General features: G+C 30.6%; 1 protein-coding gene across 1 annotated transcript; it reads right to left on the bottom strand.

Moving 5' to 3' along the window:
• Nucleotides 1-3108: 3108 nt before the first annotated feature.
• Nucleotides 3109-21796, bottom strand: LOC129962004 (uncharacterized). Its single transcript, XM_056075665.1, has 3 exons — nt 21627-21796; nt 13973-14116; nt 3109-3440 (listed from the first exon to the last, which is right to left on the bottom strand). The coding sequence occupies exons 1-3, from the start codon at nt 21757-21759 to the stop codon at nt 3295-3297; spliced, it is 423 nt and encodes a 140-aa protein (XP_055931640.1). The 5' UTR covers nt 21760-21796; the 3' UTR covers nt 3109-3294.
• Between the last annotated feature and the right edge of the window lie 232 nt (nt 21797-22028).

Raw genomic sequence — 22028 nt, 5'->3', positions numbered from 1 at the left:
AGCATTTTTTATTTGTTATTTTAAATTGATTTAACATTTTACAAACAGTTTTAATTAACATTTTTTTCATTTTTATGCAAAAAATAAATATTTATTCCTTTAATACTTGGATTACAACTGAAATTTTAGAAGAAAAATAATTATAAGTACGAATGCATTTTTTAAAATATTCAAAATTACTTAAATTAAATTAACAATTTAAACATGGTTTCGATTAATATAATACGCATTTTTATATGGAAAAAATAAATGTATTTTCTCATAACAATTCTTATTAATTAATTAATAATTTTCACTTAATACCTGAATTATAATTTTTTTTAAAAAAAATAAAATATGAAAGCGTTTTTCTTTTAAAAAGGAGCACAAAGTATCGTATGTTACTAAAAATTTTAAACCATCTTAACACCTGCTTTCTTGTTTTTTTTAAAAAAATTTTTTTTTTTTACTTTTAGTATTTTGAATGTTTGTGGATATAATTTTATTTATTTCAGCTGCTCTCTTTAATTCCCGATATAAATAGAGTTTTATTGAATTATTATAAATAATTTTTTTTTAAATCCAAAAATTTTAAACTTTTAATGATTTTAAGATAAAAATAGCTATTTTAAAATATTTTTATAGTCAAAATTATATTTATAATTATTTTAACACTTAAAAATTTAATTATAATTATAATTCATGAACAATATACATAAACATAATTATTTTTGTTTTAAAAAATAAGTTATAACTTATGTATTAAGAGAAAATACATTTATTTTTTCCATATAAAAATGCGTATCATATAAATTGCAACCGTCTTTAAATTGTTAATTTTATTTAACTAATTATGAATATTTAAAAAAATGCATTCATACTTATAATAATTTTTCTTCTAAAAATTAAATTGTAATCCACGTATTAAGAGAATAAATATTTATTTTTGCATAAAAAAATTAAAAACATATTAATTAAAACTGTTTGTAAATTGTAGATTTAAAAAAAAATCAAAACATACTAATCCAGGTTTAGTTTAATTTAGTTATATTAACGTCCCGTTGTAAAGAAACACTAGGGCTATTTTGGGACGGACCTCGTAATTTTGAACTGCGGTCAGATGACGAGAACGGCACCTGAGCTATCATACTAATCTAGGATCGAACTCGGGTCTACTATTTGCTACGACAGTATCTTAACCACTATATTATTCGCGCCTTGGCAGCCGCGACACATCGTTAGTATATAAGCGATGCAGAAGGTTTGAGGGCCATTTTCTCGAAATTGAATGACCATTACATTTTAATATTTTCGTGAGTTAACATTCTAAATTTATACTACCTTTATGCTAAATCTCATCTCGAATTGAATTTTTAACCTCGTGCCCTCCCCTTGTGAGGCTCTGCAAGAGCTGCTTCAAAACCAATATCGATTAACTTGAAATATAATATTAAAGGATATTAAGAGATGAAATTCAAATTCATTCGAATAAAAGTGTCTTTTCTCAAACAATTGTTTTATTCCGCTGTCTTATAATATTCGAACAACATCAGCAAATAAAATGTATTTAATTCTTTGTATAAGAATCTATCATCACTTTTTTTATCATTTACTTTAAGACTGAGAAAGCATTTCTTAATTGTAGTTAAAATTTTGTTTTGCATTTAGTAATCATTTCGCTAATAAAAAATCAAGTCTCCGTGAATACATTTTATAATATTTTTGATCCAAATTTGAAAATTTAATTGTTGATTATGATACTGTCATAATTTAAATGCTGATTGCAATTATGTATTTGAATATTTTGTGCAAAATAAAAATGTGTTTCAATTCAAAACTCTAGCTAAGATTGTACAAATAGCCAAATAATTTAAAAGTTACAAATAGATGAATATCTAATTTCAAATGCACTAGCAAAAAAAAAAAAAAAAAAAAAGAATTGACTTTAGAAATGGAAATGAAAGACGAAGAAAACATTGACATTTTTTTTTACGTTTGAGAACATACAAAGGTAAAAAAATAATAAAAAAAAAATCAAAGATACCAATAATAAGTAATTAATGATTATCATAAAGAGTATTTAGTTTTGGGGTTGTGAGCTTTATTAACATTAATATTCCCTCCTCTGGTATTCAATAGTATGCAATATGAAGACTTCACTCTCTATCTCAAGAAATGCTCTTCCATGAGATCGGCCTTTTATAAGAAGAAAGAATATAGCATTTTTAGGGAATGGTTAAGTCCTGTTGAAAACACTTTTTGTTAGGAAATTTCGGTATTAAGGTTCTAAATTCCAAATTCTTTTGTCTCCCGTAAACTTTATTCTAAAATGATGCAATGCATTTTGAACCTGCTATTGTGAGTCATTAGTATGAATGAATCACTTCACTTGACATTAAACATTTAACTATTTAATCGGTATCGTATCTGACATTTATTTAACCCGGTAACCGTAGCCTAATATGCAAATATAAGAATTAAGACATGATATAAATACATGTCATTATGTTTGTAAGGTGGTTCGGTGCTGGTTTCGGGTCCTGTAATGACTGTTTATGTATTTATAAGTTTTTCCCTATCATATCTGTAAATAGTTCATCATGTGTTTAATTTTATTTCCTCTTAATAAATTGTGTTTAAATTGAATCTTTCCTTTTGTCGGACCCAATCTTTGGAGACTTTTTATTTGTCATCATTTCCACTGCAGTACTCTAATATCAAACGGCTGAATCCCCAGCCGTTGTATAAGATATCACTTTAACACTTTTGCTGGTTATTTCTAGTATTTTGTGATATAATTAATATAATAAATGTTTCAAAAGATATACTAAGAACAATAATAAAAAAACAAAAACAACCGCGGCTTTATAAGTATACTAAAAAGTAGGAAATAATTTTACTATCAAAAATTTCGAGGCCAAATAAAAAGTTTCAAAAGAATCATTACTAGAAATTGAAATTTTTATATCAATCATATTATACATTCATTTCTGTAAAATTCTTTTTAATCATTTTTCATTTCTTTTTTATATTTATTGAGATTTAATTTGTAATTATGAGCTTATTATCATATGTCATTTCTCGTGTTTCAAGCTTACAAACTTTTGACATTTTGATGAAAGCTGCTAATTCAGAAATAACCTGAATTCTATTTTAAATTTCATTTGAAAGAATTTAAACTTCAAATTCGAAATTGTCTTCCGTGCTAATTTTATCATATTTTTTCCAACTAGAATACTTTACTTTTTGAACAGTTTAACTTTTAAACTACGACGATGCTGCATAAATATTTGCCTTGAATGATTCGTAGCATTTTCAACTTGTTCTTTTCTTTTCCCTTTTTCCGTCTCTTATCCTGGCAAGCACCGGGATCAAGGCTGAAAGAGCTCCGCAAATCACCGACACCACTGCTATTGTGTGATACAGCCAAGAGTAAGATCCCACTGTGTCTCTAAAATATCCTAAAAAGGATGAGAAAAACGTATTAAATTTAATAAATAAATATGGGATATATATATACTTAAGATATTGAAAGAAAGTTTAATTATAAAAGAAAGTTAATTTGAAAAGATTAAGTCATAAACGCGACTATTATCCAAAAATTGTACAAAAGTTAAATTATAAAAATGAACCAAGTGATGGATTGTGTTACATACAAGCCTAATATTATTGATGATGAATAGAAACTATCATTACGTAAGGAAAAAATCAAATATGAAAATGAAATTAAAAGTAGCCAGTTTATGACTACCGATATTGTTATAATTATTCGGCCATCATTGTGGTCAGTCTTTCAGAGAGCCTGCAGAAAATGTAATTGTTTATAGGTGCTTATTTTAGCAAATCTTATTCTTCAAACAGTGAGATTTTAAATCAGGAGGAGTTGTCATCGTGGGAAGGCTCTTTCAAAAGTTTCCTAAACTTGCTCCAAAGGATCAGACTAGCCACGCTATTCTGCGAATACCTCCTTTTTCCAGAAAACCTCCCACAAGTTGAACCTTATTAGTATAAGATATTGTACGGTACCTCCACGATATTATTGGGGTTTTTGTATTAATACAGATACATGCTTCCTCCTTTTATCATCCGTAAAGATTGAATACAGTTGTACAGAAAAATATTTTCACAAATGGTTAAATTCTTAGATGAAACTTCTTTGTACTGCTGTGCGATCTCAGATCCCATCAAAGACATTTAGAAGTGCTCGTCTTCCAAGAAGATTCCTATTCATGCAAAGAATCGATTTTTCTATTGTGGAAGAAGAGGTAGCGAAAAATGGCATTCTCTCCAGATGAAGATACGCTGATACTCCTCATCATGCCGTCATGCTTTAAACATCACCATAAAATGCGGAAATCATCTGGTTGATGAATTGCAGGATTCTGATGTATTTGCGTAGTAAAAAAAAAACTATTTAGATCTAAAAAACGTGTCATCATTATTTATTTTTTCTATTTAAATTTTAAAAAAAAACTAATTTTCAGGATTTTATTATCTGTCAATTAAGAACTAATGGTAAAAATGCGGATCCTAATAAGAATGAATACATCTTCATAAAAACACTTCGGAAATTAAGATATTTTTATGTCTTATATTTTTTGACTGGCATTTTACTGTTTCTTTTCATTAGATGATTCTCGGAATTCAGATTTATGGAAGAACTTGGACATTATTTACCTAACTCCGATGTTGAACAAAAATACTCAGCTAAGTTATATAGCATATTCACAGTATTTGAGATGTCACAAAATCAGAAAAATAGATTGAAGAATTGATTGCCTATGGTCTTGGCAATGATAACATTTTAGATACTTTAGAGCTTACAAAGAATTATTTAGATGATATTTAGGTGATAAAATATACATTAGTTTGAATGAAGTCATTCGTGGCACTCTTGTTGAATATTATAATCTGGAAATACTTAAAATAAAATCTAAATCATATATGTAAAGCAATTGAAAAAAATTTCCTTTCTTCATCTCCCTCCTTCTTTATTTCTTGAAAGTAACCTAAGTTGTTTACTTAAAACTTTGTGGAAGAATGCACTGCATGTTTTGACCTAATTAAAAATCATTACAATCGGGAATTAATTTAAAACTATTGTAAAAATTCACACACACAAGAATACAAAGCAGAAAATAATTATTTAAAATGAATAAATTAATATACCACGTAATCAAAAGCATTTGCTTTCAAACGCTTCATCATTAAAAAGTTTCCGGATACATGTACCTACGAAGACACATCTTCCTTGATTTTTGCTTCTGACAGTTCTGTAAACTTGTATTGTGTAGATATTTAAACCTCTCTCTCTCCCTCTTTTTTTTTTTTTTTGTTGTTGGAGATTTAGCAAATTGTTTCACCGAGAGAAGTTTAATGGGGAGTTGAGGTAACAGGATTTTATGGGGACCAACCAAAGTTTCTTTTATTACATTTTTGTTTACAGGTTTTAATGCTTTCTTAAGCGGTTGATCCTGTGATTCTTCTTCTCATATAGACTGCTCTATTCATGCAAAAAGCAAGGTTACTTATTACATCCAGCTGGTTGACCAAGAAAAGCGGAAAGCACTTTTAGATCACCACATATCGTCCATCCATATTCTTTATATTTCAATTTTTGAGGAGCAGAGTTATATGCTTCTAAGATTCTTTTAGGCGCCTAGAATGTCCTAAAGGCACTGAAGCCCACTTGCTGCCATTATGCAGAAGCACTGCTCTGCGGCTTCTTTTTTTGAGGAGTGAATAAAAAGCCTCCCTCCGTTTACGTCATACTATATATTAAATTTCTTCACAAATCCAGGGACACTGCTACAATAAACCAAGTCACTATCTTGAGAAATTAATGGAACGGTATCTGTTCCTCTCTTTCCAAGCCATGAGAAAGAGATAGAAGGAGCCAATAAATTCTTTCGCTTTAGCCTAGTGTCTAAGAGTTCTGCAGATTCTTTAAAAAGGCCCGAATCTCTGATTAAATCATTCAATTCCAACTGGGGGGAAAATCGCGGCTCGCTGCGATTTGAAACACTATGGCAATCCTTGCTATAATATTCACTTTCATCTTCCGATTCTTCAAGATGAATCTGAAGAAGTCCATTTCTTACAGATTTAGGTACATGTATCTATGAACTATGAGAAATAGGATCCATTGTGAAACGGGAGGTTTTGAAAGTATATTTCTTTCTTATTGATTAAATTGTATCCCTTCATGTTACATAAACAGAAGTAGAAGTAAGTAAACAGAAGTAGCATACAAGTAGCACTATGATTTTTCAGTTCCCCTCAGGATCACAGGGATTCCAAAAGGAAACCTTTTTCCAGTTTCGCAATTTTTCTGCACAAAGGTAACGATCTTTATGTCATTAAAGGTAACACTATTTATTACTTTTACACCGAAATATATATTACATACTTTCTTCACAAAATATATTATATTTCTTTGATATTTCTTCACTACGAATTCTTCATAAATATAATAAAAAGAATCAGGTGAATTAAAAAAATTCTTTCCTTAGTTAAAAATACAACTGACTGTAGCAGAGAAAATCAAAATTTTCAATTTGTGAAAAAATGTTACAACAGGTGTTTTTTTTTTTTTTTTTGGTTTTTTTAATCAGCTTCCAAAAAAATTTATCAGAAACAGCTGTTTTTCTCTAACACTTATTTCGTTACAAGTCTGCATCAGGTTTCCTTTTTCAAAAAAATGTATACACTGTTTGTTATAATACTTTCTATTGTTTCAATGAAACTTAAACAACCTTTTATGTTTCAACAAATATTTAATCGCATATTTTCTTCCATTATTAAAAGCTCAGGAATTAATGGTTTTCATTTCTTTTAATGCTATTTGGCTATGCCGTAATGAATTTTATTTTTTTAATTTATTCCATCAACCTTTTAAAAAAATAAAATCTATTAAAAAAGACTTTAAAGTATATTTGTTAAGCTGAAAGGTTAAAACAGCTTACTTTAATTTTTATTAGCATACTTTCATGTTAGTAAATGCTTATATTAATGCTTCATGTAATATAACTAAATGCGTCATATAATTTTGATGGTGGAATCATCAGTGCATTTTATATGAAATAAGAAAAGGAAATTGCCACTTTAGAGACTATATAAATAGATGTTTGATGACGTGGATAGATACATTTGCAAATGTGAAGGGGTTGGGGCTTGACTTCTCTCGAAAATTCATGCTCACTACAAACAAGATTGGGAATAATTCAATTTAGAATTCTATCACAATTTGGTGTTGGAAAATAATTAAAATCAGTGGACCTATGAGCATCAAACAAGGCATAAGAGATTTAAGTAAAGTAAACACAATTAAATGGTACAATAAACGAGGCGAGTAGGAAAATACTTGTATTTTTGTAGCTTAGCTTTGGACATCAGATATATTCATTGAAATATACTTTTTTGTAGTACCCGCATCTTGTTTGCTTTTAAAAAGAGCAACACGCAGTATATTAATAAAAAAAAGCAAACAAATCCAAAAGAAAAAAAAATCAATCTAATTTTTTTTTTTTTTCATTTCACAATTCTAACGTTTAAGTTAGATTTTAAATTTACTGTGTTTTACGTGAATAAAATAATAAATATAATAAACAAATATTACAGAAAAACAGATAGTTCTTACCAGATTAATCAAAACTATTCTGTGAATAGATAATTTTCAGTGACCATTTCATTTACTTGAATTTGAAGAACTCATTTTTATTCAGGATTAAAATACTTTTAAAATAATATTTCCCAGAAATAATCAAGTATAGCCAATAATATTTTTCATTACTATAAAAAGCAATGCTTATTAATTATATTATTATATGAGGAATTGCCAAATTCTAGAAGTGAGAAATCTCAATTTTTCTTTAAAGCCAAAAGAAACTAAATTTTCAAACTTTGTACATAAAAAAGCGCTTAACAAAAGTTTTAACATTAAATAAAAACTTGATTTCTCTTACCTATCATTGGACCATTCAAACAGCTGAAGAGACCAAAAAAGCAATACCTCGAAGCCTGTCCCATTGTATGCATGCCCTTTTCGAAAAATTCAAAAATTACCATTGGGAACACTGCTATAAGACCGCTGGAAACAACACCAAATACAAAAATGCTTGCCATCACGACATAAAAACCCCGGGACAATGCCATAAGCGAGCAAGAACAACCCATCGCTGTGAAAAAGAGGATACAGAAATTTATTCTACTTAGAAAATTATAATCAGTTATCTATCCTAGGCCTAAGCGACCTATTATTTCAGCTATGGGTAAAATCATCAACAAATACACCTCCATGCTTCTGTCAATGTTTTTGTCCCTTGAGAAGTCTATCATGATGGTCCAAAATATCATCATAATGAACATGTGGAGACTCTGCGTTATCACGACGATCCAAAATGTTACGTCCAGAAAAATCCTTAGAGATCTGTTTGCATTTTTTGCATTTTGTGAGTGCTGTTTATCAGTTTTTAATATTTCTTTGTGATTAATTTCTTGATTGCATGGCAACGTAAGTTCCGCAGATATTGGATTAAAAGTGCTGAGAAACGGAGGAATAACTTCTTCGGTTTCTATCATTAACTGCAACTGAGTCTTTGCAGAGTATTCTGAAGATCTAGAAGCTGATATATTCTTCACTGAAGTACTTGGAAGTGCATCACTGTTACTGTCTTTACTAAGATCGTAGTCGCTTACATTTCCTAATATATTTTTATTATTTATTTCAGCTTTGATTTTACATTTACTCTTTGAATATATATGATCAATTGATGGTTGTCGAGTTTCGTCAGAAATGTTTGTTATTGTCTTCCTTTGAATATCCCCGAGAGGAATTGACACTCCTTTAGAATAATTTCGGAATTCATTGATGTTTCTATCAATGTCCACTTTATCTTCCTTTTCATGAGTGATAGTTTTCGGTTTGTTTTCAGATATAATCTCGCATTTATCCAACACCATTGCTTCCTTTCCCGTTTTTGAGCCCTCGTCCTTCGCTGAAATACTGCACAAATTAAATTTGCTTGAAACACCTCGTGACTTACCATTGGTCCCATCTATTACGAGCTCTGCGTGATCACACTTAGGCCTGTTCAATACTAAAGACGCTAAATCCTCACACTCAGAACTATTTTGTATTTCGGGAGCAACATTGTCTTCTCGCGCCTTTACGTCTTTTTCATTTTTATCACCAGTGATATCTGTCTTATCACTATCTTCACCTTCGAGAAAATGGACCGTTGTAGTTACACCTGTTCGTGAGTGTCCTTTTGTGCTGTCTTTAATTTTCACCGAGTTGCCCGACTTGCTGAAAGTTCTATCAGGCGATAAAATGTTGATAATCATAACGATAGGCAAACTGTTCAGAACCATCGCTCCTATGATAAGAAACCCTCCGGATGTACCGTAATTTCGGAAGATCCACAAAAGAAGAGGAGGAGTGAAGAATGCTCCGATGCAAGCACCTGCTTGAGTCACTCCGAATGCTAGGGTGAGATGTTTCTTAAAATGAATCTTCACAATCATAGGCAAGAATGTGTTGAGAAAGGCAACACCGAGTCCTGGAAGAGATAAATATTTTAGTGTAGGCAGTGTTTTATTGTGCGCCAAAATACATACTTGTGAAATAAATACCAAACTTTTCAACATATTATCGGTTAACGAATGCAATCAGTTGAAAGATGGCGTTAATTGGACGATTGATTTCATTTCTAATGTTTTTAAAGAGACATGATGAAAATAATAATTACAATATGAAGGTGACATGTTTCTTAAAATGAATCTTCCCATCATAGGAATTCTCGTATAATTAATTGTTTCTGGAAATCATACTAATTATATTCTTTTTCCTTACATTTATTTATATGTAAAAATAATAATACATATATTTGCTGTTTTAAAAGGATAATAGTTCTTGACACTATATTTTTTTGATTCTTGCAGCAACTTTTTATTGAAGTCTATACATTATATACGAATAAAGACAAAACAATTGGGTCATCTGTGAAAGAACGCATATTTATTTATTAATTTTTTTTATAGCAGACTGCACCGCCCTTCGCCCGAATTACAGCTTGAATCTTACATGTGATTAATAAATAAATATCATACACAAAGTTAAGGGAATTCGCAGCCATTACTCGCATAGAGCAGTTTCAGTATCAGGTAGTGTGCGTGGAAAGGAAGACAAGGGCCTTAGTTTCTTCTCTAAAAAAATTCCATAAATGCTCAATGGTGTTTTGATCAGGAGTTTGAGGATACCCCGCGAATTATTATCCTTCATTGTTGTTCTTATCTAATCATGATTGAACATTGATAGCCTTCTACACTCGGTACTATCATCTAGGAATAGTAAACGTTCTCCAATATTTAAAGTCTGAAGCAAGGAATGGAATCGATCTTGATATTACCCAGCTGTGATTTTTCTCTCAAGACTACTAACGGGTAGTCTTGAGTGGGCCACATTATCGCACCCCCTCCATGCCTACGATAGGAGACAGACTTCTGATGGTGATCGACAGATGAATACACGCTTGGTGGTCTGAAATGATGTAAACGATGATTCATAAGACCAGATTGCTGATTCCCATAACTGTAGCGTGCAGCTTTGGTGATCTAGGCACCACCGTAATCGCTTCTTGGCATTTCGCAGATTCTAAGGGTACATTCAGATGCATCGATGGTGACTCTGCTATGAATGGTCGCAGCACACTGCTCTCATTGAATAGTTTTGGGGCACACGTGGTTCTGGTGGTGAGTGTACATATCAGCAGCATAATTTTACGATTCGAGGCAACTATCTCGGCCAGCCGAGTTCAAATTTTGTGCACTGTTCTGTTCCGCAAAGTACAACTTTCCCAGTTTGTGGTAAAAAGTCATAATCCTTGGCACAATGGTCCTTGGAAATATCCACACTGTTAAATATTCTATTCATGAACGAGTCAGCAAAGCAAGCTCCAATGATCACGCTTCTCTTCACATCTGATATAATGATTTTTTGCTGGGAATAAAATTTTCTCATGCAACTGTCAGACGGGTGATTGTTTGATTGATACCTTTACTGTCACTACCATTTGATGGTAAACTGTTGTAACAAATGGTAGAATTGTATTAGATGATTGAAGTAAGATACATTTCAAAAATATATGGTTCCAATTATTTTATCCAATGTCTATATAAGTGTATGTGTGTGTTTTGGTACTCTACAGACAGTCCGTTTAACCGAGAATATCAAATTTGTCAAGGATATACTTTGGAGGATAGAAAGGAATACATCAGAATGATTTTTTAAAAACTTTTAGTTAATTACAAATTAAGTGAGATTTTGGCATTTTTCCCACGATAACTCAAGAAAATATTATTGTACAAAATTGCCACATTTCAAAATTCAAACCAGCTGGATCTAGCTAAAAGTCTTTTCCTTCTCCAGAAGCATAAAACTGTGGACTTTGGGTAGAGCCGCTAAAAACCTTGCGTAGCACTGGTGAATGATAGTTATGAAATGTAGGTCTTATGCGTGAATCTGGCATATTTACTGAATCTATAGTGATAATATATATATATATATATATATATATATATATATATATATATATATATATTTATATTTAGATACATTTTTGGTTGGCGATCGGAACACAATTTGACACAAAACTACGCAGATCTAGGCGTAGTTGTATTCACAAGATAAAATACTGAGTTTCATTCATTTAAGTCTTTTCATTTATGAATTACCGCGTTTACATGCATACGGAAGTACAGATTGACAAACATTCAACCAATTGAGGTATTTGGCTCAACCTTTGATGAGTTTCTACATTTTAGATATTAAACCTGAGTACCAAGTTTTATTTGCTTAGATCTGCGCGTTTTATAATTATCGAATTCACTTGTACTCGAACAGCCAATGGGATGGCCGGCATTCCTGTAAATGGATTTCGTTCAAAATCTGAACAAAATCTACAAACTTAGCTGTAATTCCATATGCAAATTTCAGTCGTATGTTCAAAGTTTTTGAGTTAAAGCGTTCACAGACATACGGATAAAGAGTGCTGTTGCCCAAAATTGTGTTTTTTTTAACTCTAGGAGGTCTGAAATATAAATTCGTCAAAATCTTGAATTCGAAGATTTTCATGATTGCAGTACTTTCTCGATACTTTGTATAAGAGAAGTTACACATTTTTTATCAAATAGCTTTCCTTTTTGGATAGAAATTTAAGCCGTTTTAATTTAATCGTATGATTTTCTTCCATTTTTGAAAGTCAAGGAAAAAAATGTCCTGTTTAATATCTGTGTAATTTACATGAGAAATAAGAAAGTGAAGTTGCAAAACCATGAAAGTCAAATTATTCGGACAGTTGCGTTTTTAATAGTACTGTGATATCATGGGACTTGGCCCAATTAGAATGCTTCGTATACAGATTGAGCGGAACAGGCTGTTAAAATAACAAAACTTTAATGGAAGTTCCAATATGAAATGTAAAAATATCTTCTTTTGAGGAATCATGAATATTAAGTTATGCAAAAAAGAAAAGATTTAATTTAAAGAAAATACAACCCATATTCTTGGGAAATTATCTGGGTGCCAAAAGTGGCCAGGTTTTTTAATCAATATTCAGATAACAGAATTTCAGTACATAGTGCGCAATCAATTTTTATATATAATTTTATGATTATTCTTCCAGAAGCTATTATGTTTGCTATTATGCCTCTTGCTCATTCATAGATATCGTTCTCATTTGGATTTTCATCTATTTATTTGGAGAGATTGTTATTTATCTTAGCAATCATTCAGTATTCCCCTTTTGCCTATTTGTCTTTCTTTTGGCGGGTGCCAACCGATGCATGTAATAGGTTGTTCCACAAATCTTTAATATATCGTCAATTATTATTGTGTCTATACTGTGAAGGATTATTCATTATTCGAAAATGCGCACCTTACATAAATTGTTCTGTAATCGGTTACTTACTGTATACTAAAATACGTAAAAATATTTAGCTAATTATGGTTTCAGTCAAAAGTTTTTGTTTATGTCTAATTTATTGAAGACTGTCTTATAGTAAATCATTAATTTTGCTAGTAACCTTCCTCTCTGCAAAGCTAAAGCTAATCGCTAAGGAAAAAAAAAATAGTAAAAATTTTCGATAAATAAAGGCTTTCACAAGAATTTATTTTTAAAGATGGCTCTACTCATTTATGTGGGTAATATATTATGATTTTAAACTAATTAGTGTAAGAAAATTTATTTAAAATAAACTATATCCTTAAACTCTTTTTAGTTAATTAAGTATTTCTTTATTTTAACTGCAGTATATTGTTTGAATAAAAATATGTTAATAACATTTGCAAATACTATTTGGATAAATAGAATTTGATTCATATTTCAAACTGGATAGTAAGAACTGTTTTTTCTTCTTCTGAAATAATACTTCACAATCTGCTCTAATTTTAATATTTCGTGTCATGACTTTTTAAACCAAAATGGCCTGAATGCCTCGACGTTGTTATCAATATAATCCGCTGGAAATTTTTGTAAAGATAACAGGACCAGCTATTGAAATTCCACTTAGTTTAGTTTAGTTCATTTTTAACGAAACATTATGGCTATTTTAGGAAAGATTTCGTAATTTGGAATCAAGCTCAGATCTCTAAACTTTTCCCTTCTCTAAACTTTCGCACTTCACAAACGGGAAGACATATGGCTTCGACAAATTTAAGATGCGCTAGAGCGATTTACACGGCGATTCTTTTGTGAAATTAAGTCTCGAACCTGGAACCCTTCGATACTAAAACCTTACCACCAATCGTCTTAGTTTTCTCCAAGTTAAGGATAATTTCGAAATAGGTAATTTCATGTCAACAAATTTCAGCTACATTTAAAAAAAGAAACTAAAATTTTGAAAAGCAAATAAGCTTACAGTCTAATCTTCATGTAAATGATTAAAGTGGAAAAAATTGTGATTCAGAATTTTGAAGAGAAAAAAAAATAATTACCATGAATGACTCCTAAGAAAACAATCACTACTGCGATATCTTCAGCGAAGAAGCAGGCTGATATTCCTGCGGCCGACAAAATGCTTCCAAGTATCATCACTTGGTTCATTCCAAATCTCTCCGAAAAGTATCCGACAAACGGTCCTGCAAATAACATACCTCACTTTGAACTTTGCATCTTAAAAGTACACAGTGGACAATTAGGATGAGAAGAAAAGAAAAAAGACTAGAAAAGAGATTGCAGAGGAAATATTTGAAAAATCCAAAATTATTGAAATCAGCATTTCTTTTACCTTTTGAAATTACTTGAAGAACAGACAGAGGAAGAGAAGTTCATTTCTAAAAACAGCATTGACATAGTAAACACAGATATTAAATTAGTATATCAGTTGCAGATGTAAAATGTTTAAAATTTCATCTGGTAGAAACATTCAGCTTTCGAAGCTATATGTTTCTACCGTCTCCCCCAAAAATACAAGAAAAAAAAGTATTGAATACATCGTAAGCCGAATGTGCGGGTTAAGCTAGACGCCAGTCATAAGTCCATAGATTCTTATAATAACTATGATTTAAATCATTTTTCTGTATAGGTATTGAATTCAGACTTATAAGGTTTCCTGCAGAACAAGTAATCCTTATAAAACGTTCTTCGTTTAATTAAATAAATTTCTGAATTTGACACAATGGTAGATTCAGGCTGTTGGAATTCCTGGTGTGGCGAATTGAATTAAGCGAGGATAGAACTTGGGATCTTGTGGTACGCAGCCGAGTAACATGACCACAATACAAAAGCAATTGCTCGTGTAGCGTAGCTGTTAACTGACTTATAAGCTTTCACTACAGACTCTCCCTCCAGTGAGTCGAACGATATAGCTGTTGTGTGGTAATGTATTAAGCTGTTGATTCTAATGCGCCTGTGCCCATTTGAGTAGCGCCAAGCATAATGGTGAGCGTGTGTGGGTGAGTGGTTGCTGTTGCTGCACCAAGTGACGACTTTGGGTTGTTGCGGTCGTTTTGTGTTGCTGCGTCAAGTGAGTCTGACGACTTTCGTTTGCTGCGTCAAGTGAATCTGACGACTTTCGTTTGCTGTGGGTAGATGGCGCCGCAGCAGCTGTACGAAGGTTGAAGATTCATCGTCCGAAGTCACCAATGTAGTGGTTTGCTATGAGTGAGGATGGAACCTGGGACTTGTGGTTCGCAGAAAGCAATTGCTTGTGCAGCGTAGCTGTTAACTGACTTATAAGCTTTCACTACACTGGTTTAACCATAATATGATGTAACCCTTTTGCGCACGCGCAAATGGTGAGGCCAGGAAAAATTCCCATGATCCCACAGAAACAGAAGTAAGTTTCAGTTTCAATTAAGTTTTGGTTGATGAAGTGTGTAAGAATGGAACCAAAGATAGTTTTATGCTATAAAAAAATTCGTGCACATAAAATGAAATATGTAAATACTTGTAAATAAATATCTGCAACAGTGTCCTCGTCTAGTAAATAAAGAAGAGATGACAAAAAAAAATAATAAGTGATAAGTAAAAAATTAATGATTTCGATGTTTATGTGAACTAATTCATGATGAAATACCTCGATTCTTCGGATTTAGGAGTTACGGAAAAACAGGTAAGAATGAATTTCCATATCGATATTTTTGAATTTGGGGCCTAGAAATCTCAAAACAGGCATTTTGAGATTCTAAGCAATGCGTTTTATAAGGCTCCTATTTAATAAATAAATCAATTTAGTTCCACATTTTTAAATAAATCAACATATTAATTATTTATTCAATTTTTTTAAAATTGAATAATTTTAGGGGAATGTGTGTTATTCGAAACATAGTTGATTGTTCAACATCCACATTTGTACACAATACTATTTAACCAGAATCTCGATGTTTATAAATATTGTAATAACACGCTAAACTGGATCAAATAGGGAGGAGCCTGACCAATTGCGTTTTTAAAACGTTAAAATTATTAAAATATTTTATAATGCTCATAATTTGTATTTTTTATAAATTTATTTATTTGGAAGCAGGCGAATAACATGTATTTTTTATCAGTCCATCTGCCTTTCTCTAGTCAAGCGGCTCTAGACAGCTGCCTATCTGGAAATTCAACACTGAATTCGCAAGTAAAAATATCAAAAAGAGGAATTCTTTATTCTTAATTGCGAAGCTCTTTTTTATCTGTTGAGATGTTTGTAGAATTCACCAGAAATGTTCTTAATAGAGATTCATTCCTATTTGAGAATGATTGACCCAAAGAGGAGGGGATAGAGGTTTCACTTCAGCTTTTGGTTAACGATCGCAGCGCCATCTCAACCCAGCAATTCTAAAAGAACTACAAAAGACAACAAGGTGACGTCATGTGGGTGCCATATTGGATTTCCTCGTGTTCGTTATTCTATTGTTCTTGTTCTCGTCCCTGTGACTCTGAGTTCTCATTGTTCCTGAGATTATCTTTCATATTTTTCCCAAATATAATTTTGTATAAGTACTCTTTTCTGCGTGTGTGTATGTGTGTTTCATATTTTTCAGAATTGCTATGGATGTGACCGCCGATGATGCCTGTCTGAAAATTAGAACCTTCTTTATGTGAAACTCTTGGACAAGTTTTATTCGGAATTCCTCCAGATGAGGACAGTTATGATTTCTTAGGCAATTTGTATATTTGCATGATCTCTACATGCGAGGTAACTTTCGTTTCACATAACTTTTGTTTTTGCTTTTTCTCAGCCAGTAAATACTGTTCATCATATGGATTAACATCTGAACTCGTACAACTGTACTTTAAAATTTGGTGAAATGTGATTTGTGTTAATTAAAAATTTTTTATATTTTCCAAATACAAAAAATGACTCTCAACCCTAAAATGGAACATTTCACCAGAAAAAATTAAGGTACAACTTAAGGAATGCCAGAGTGTGTAACAAATATTTCTCTGATTCCTCTTTGTTCCCATGTTAAAAATTATTAATAGATAAAATAAAAATCTTAGATAATCATACATATTTTTTTTTTTTTTTTGCATTTGAAAGAATATTATGTTACATCTGGGTTAAACTGGACAGTAAATGATATATTTCAATATTTTGTAAAATTACAGGAATTTTTTTTATGACTAACTTCCACTTATTTTATGAGAAAGAAAGTATAAATAAAAAATTTTGTTGGTGTTTTGTGCAATATAAATATGGAATTTTTTGATAATCATGAAGAGCACAAGGAAAAATTTTTTATTTCTTCTTTTGTTAGGATGATGATAAAACATAAAGTAAAAATGATGAACTGTGATTTGAAACCCAATTTTAATTATAAAAAAAAGTCAAATATCTGTGACATTCTTTGGAATGTTCCTTATTTGTAATATTTTATAATGTATGCTCAATAAATTTGTTTTATAACATTTTAAGTCTGACATTTATTATAACAGTTTGGTACAAAGCTAATACCCCCCCTTCCTATGGTTACAAAAAATGATAATTAACTTTATAAATAAATTTTCTTTACCATAATTACATTCCATAAATTTTTATATCTTTAAAAAATGCATGAGAAATTAGGAAAAATGAATTTATTACTTCAACATATTTTGAATAGATAATACGAAGTTAAATTAATATCCCTAAAAAATAATTTGCTGGGGTTAATTTATTAAAAATTGTATTTGAACAAAAAAAAATGAGAAAAGAATAAAAAGGAATTAATTTGAAAAATACTTTACACTTCTTAAATTTTTTATTCTCCTATTTTAAAAATATTCATACTATACGAAAGGGATATTTATTTTCTGTTTATATATAAAAAATGAATATGATTTTATTTAAAATAAACTTAATACTTTTTAAATGAAATTTCCACACGCTTTAAATTATAAGTTCTCTCCAAAAAGTGAATCTCAAATAGTGAGGAAAGGATGCTGGATTAGAATTTTTTGATAATAGTCATGGAGTCGATTATTCACACAGATGAATGAGAAGCACAACTAGCTTAAAATTTCAGTTCGTCGATATCTAAAAATAAAATACAAAATCTACTCCAATCTGTTTCAAAAAGTTGAGACTCCTTATATTGATGACTAAATAGTAATTCTAAATTAACAATGCATAAAAAAATTACGGCTGCTGTTAAATTTCATAATTGTCGAAACATGATAAAAATGTAGAAAAAATAACGATAGTAATTGCAAAACTTTTTACATCGTTGTCATGGCGACAGGCATCCTCTCATGCCGTGATGACGTCATGATGACGTAGTCTGGTTAGTTCGATTGCGGGAAGTTAGTGGTGCTACTGTCTATGGGAAACGCAATGTTAAAAAAAGTTGTCATTAGCGTCTATGAGAGTGAGACATCTGTTTCTCTCCTTCTCAGTGGATTGACCATTTTGTTTGACCATTGTTTTAAAACAATGAGTTCGTTAACTGAATGAATCGCAGCGAATGTCCCTATCAAATAAAAGCGTCATTCTAATTCTGGAATGAAAAGATTTCATTTCGTGTTTCAACTAGGATCTTTCCAGATTTTAGATATATTTCTTTATGAACAAGAGAGAATATGTAAAACAGCATTTTTTTTGGTTGTATAAAGTGCCTAAAATGTCTCGCAATTGAGTAATTTATAATCTAAGAATGGAAATTAACGTTATAATTTGAAAGCATGAAGTGATTTTACAGAAAGAACAAATTTAGCACATTATCTATAAAAACTTATGATCTATACTTCTATATTGAAAAGAATTTTTATTTATTGCAATGTGTCGCCATTTTAACAAGTTTATGTCTTGTATAAAACAGAAAAAAAAAAGAATATAAAACTTTAAACTGCTTTTTAACGAAAAGAAGGAATTATTTTGAATTATATTCAAAACCTGTGTATACACAAAAGATTGGGGAGAGAAAAAATAAAGCTGAGTAAAATCAGAAAATTTTAAATCATTGCGATATATTTAAATAAATAATATTAGAAAATAAATTATTGGTAAGTACTAGCCGCCTATGACGACAACTTGTTTCCTTCGATTATTGAATTTTTTTGGCTATTATTTTATAGGTGATGGATTTTTCTTTATATTTCAGCTTGCTGTTTAATATAACTGAAAAACATAAAATCAATTTAATCATCTTACTGTAAATTAAAGAGAATATATGTTATGAACTAAAAACGGAAATGAAAGTAGTAGAAAACTATGGGGTTTTTAAAAGCACGCGATTGAATGTTTTGATGAATTTAAATTTCATCATAATATTTTAAAACGTTGCTATTTTTATTCTTTTGTGCACAAAATTGAAATAAAAATATCAAGAAAATCAAGAAAAAATTGTACGAAATGAAATTGATGTCATTATTTTGTAATTTATTAAGATATAATACAAAGACAATTTTTGTAAGATAATAATCGTCTTGGAATTTTTAAATGCCAGTTTTCCACACAAGTCAGTGATTGTTTATCTGGTGACGGTTAAATCTAATTATGCGTTCTATTAAACTTTCTCTTTGAACCGTATTTCTTAATTTCTTTTATCTTTCCTCTGACTGAATGTACGTTTTGATGACCCGGCAAACCTTCTCCAGAAAATTTCTAATAATATTTTGCAGCTCCATTAATTAGCTGAATCGAAGCGTTGAATTAAATGTAGCTATAAAAACGTTCAATGAAAAGATCTGAAATTCGAAGGATGGTTTGTACGTTACCTTGTACTTTAGCTATATATATATATATATATATATATATATATTAAGCCTCCTTAAAAAAACAGCCTCATCTTATTACAATTTATTTTCGTCAGCGTTTCTTCCAATTCTCATAATATTCCTTAAAATTATTAAGTCAAATCCCTTCAGGATTCGTAATGAAATTTTTACATCAATGGAATCCAAATGGTGTCCATTAATGTGTTTGTAGCAGAGAAATAGTGAAAGTCGGAGAATGAATGCGGTGCTTGCGGAGTCATATTTGTTTAATCGTTTACCAAAAGTTCGCTAGTAGTAATGACAAAGTGGGATGGCGTACAAACTATAATGTAACATCCATGTATTATCTTCTCCTAATTCGGATCGTTTTCGTCTATTTTCTTCAAAATACTCATTATATATTGTTTAATGACAGTCTGATCATTTGGTAGAGTTTATAATGATAATGTATGTAATGCTTGCATGTAATTTTTACCAGCGACATCTAGTGGTAAACATACGAAGTATCTACATAAACGACAAAATTGGTACAATATATACCAATCAAACATTTGACTGATATATATTGTACCAATTTTTCTCAATAAATACCTTTTTAAAATGAAAAAATCATAAAAATACATGCAAGCACCTAACACTAAGCCAATCAAAGAAAACAGTCAACATTATTTTGATTTTCGACCAATTTCTACATGGGTTTTTAGAATTTCATTCATTTTTCAAGCATGTTTTTTCATTTTTCACATCATGATTGTGTTTGTATCAAAAGCATCATTCCAAGTTTAACCATCTGTATCAACGCGTCTTAAAGGAATTGCCTTGAAAATTTATTTTTTGGAATACTTGTTGTTGTCTTTGGAACAGACTGAAAATTTTTGAAATAACTTGAAAAATGGCTCACTACACTCTAAAGGATCTTTCAAATTATTAAAATAAAATGTAATTATTAAGAAATTTTTTCCACCAATATTATCTCAAATTCTCAAAACATGCATTAAAATTTTTCTCTATAAATTCCTTGAGCTTTCGAACAAATGTCCTTTTATTCTATCAACAGACTCGAAACGGAGACCAAAAAGGGCAATTTTAATTGTGAAAATAAGAAAAAGTCACAATATGCCGTATCAAGTAAATACACGGAGCGGCATTTGTGCACTTATTTTAAAAACTCTTTAATAATAATAGCTTTGTAAGAAAAGGTTATCGTAATGCCAAATCAATCTCATCCCAGTTTAAGTCGTTTTCAATCAACTGCTTCACGCAAACGCTGCAAAGCCTTCAATCCGGTCAATAGACCAACATGCACGTACCGCTTTCATCAAGGTAATTGACATTTATCTTAATTATGGATTCATTTCGATGGTTTATTTTATTTTTATTTATTTATTATTATTTCGGATTTCCTTCAACTTTCAAATCCAATCACTTTATTAATAATACAGTTTTATATCAAAAGCATAGGCTTCAGTTCATCACTTGCGTTAAAAAAATCCTCTGGGGAAATTATCTCTTGGGAAACTTAAACACGTTTTTGTTTATGGAACAGGTTGAAAGATTTTGGATAGTTCTGATGAGTAAGTCTAAAAAGAATATCTTCTAGGAAGCTTCAGTCGATATTTCTTATAGAGAGAAAGGCCATGCGATATACAGTCATATAATTTTCATAGAAATCACATCAGAAATCGACGAAAAAAGAAAGGCAAACTAAGGCAGTTTTAATTTTACAAAAGTACCTTCTTTAGATATAACCGTTAATTCTACAATAAAACAGAGCATTAAGAGTCGGTACTTGAAAGAAGAGTCATTTCGCAATTAAAAATTAAGGATTTTTTTTATTTCAAATAAAACTTTTTTTTCTGTATAAATATAATTTTTTGAGCTGACTAGTGTTGAAAAACAGTTTAATTCAAACGGATATGTAACTTACTTATAAGAAAAAAAAAAAATTCAAATTCCGAAACATACCGGTTGTGCATCGCATCAGAGTAATAGTAAACGTTGGATAGCCAGCCAGGTTTCTGCCGACGTGGTACCGATCCAGGATCTCTACAAAAATCAGACCGCTGACTTTCATCGGTATCAGAATCAGTAAATTCATGCACGCACTAACTATGGCAACAACCCAGCTGATCTTGCTGTCGAACTTCACGATTTCCATAGTGTGTGTCAATTCCGACCTGGAATTTTAAAAAATGAAAAGAAGAATAGTGTCCCTTGTTTATGCAGTTTCAAAAATCAGTAATTTTTTTTCTCAAAACTCTTCAGTGTAGGAATGTTACTAAAATAGTATAAAAATTCATTGTAACTACAATTAATTACTAAACAATTTCTACGAAATGTCGTTATTTTTCTAAGGAATAATGCCAT

Source organism: Argiope bruennichi, chromosome 2 (genome assembly GCF_947563725.1).
Source record: "Argiope bruennichi chromosome 2, qqArgBrue1.1, whole genome shotgun sequence".
In the NCBI taxonomy this organism is placed as follows: Eukaryota; Metazoa; Arthropoda; class Arachnida; order Araneae; family Araneidae; genus Argiope; species Argiope bruennichi.
The sequence above is the reverse complement of the archived record's forward strand: the minus strand, read 5'-3'. Positions and strand labels throughout refer to the sequence as shown.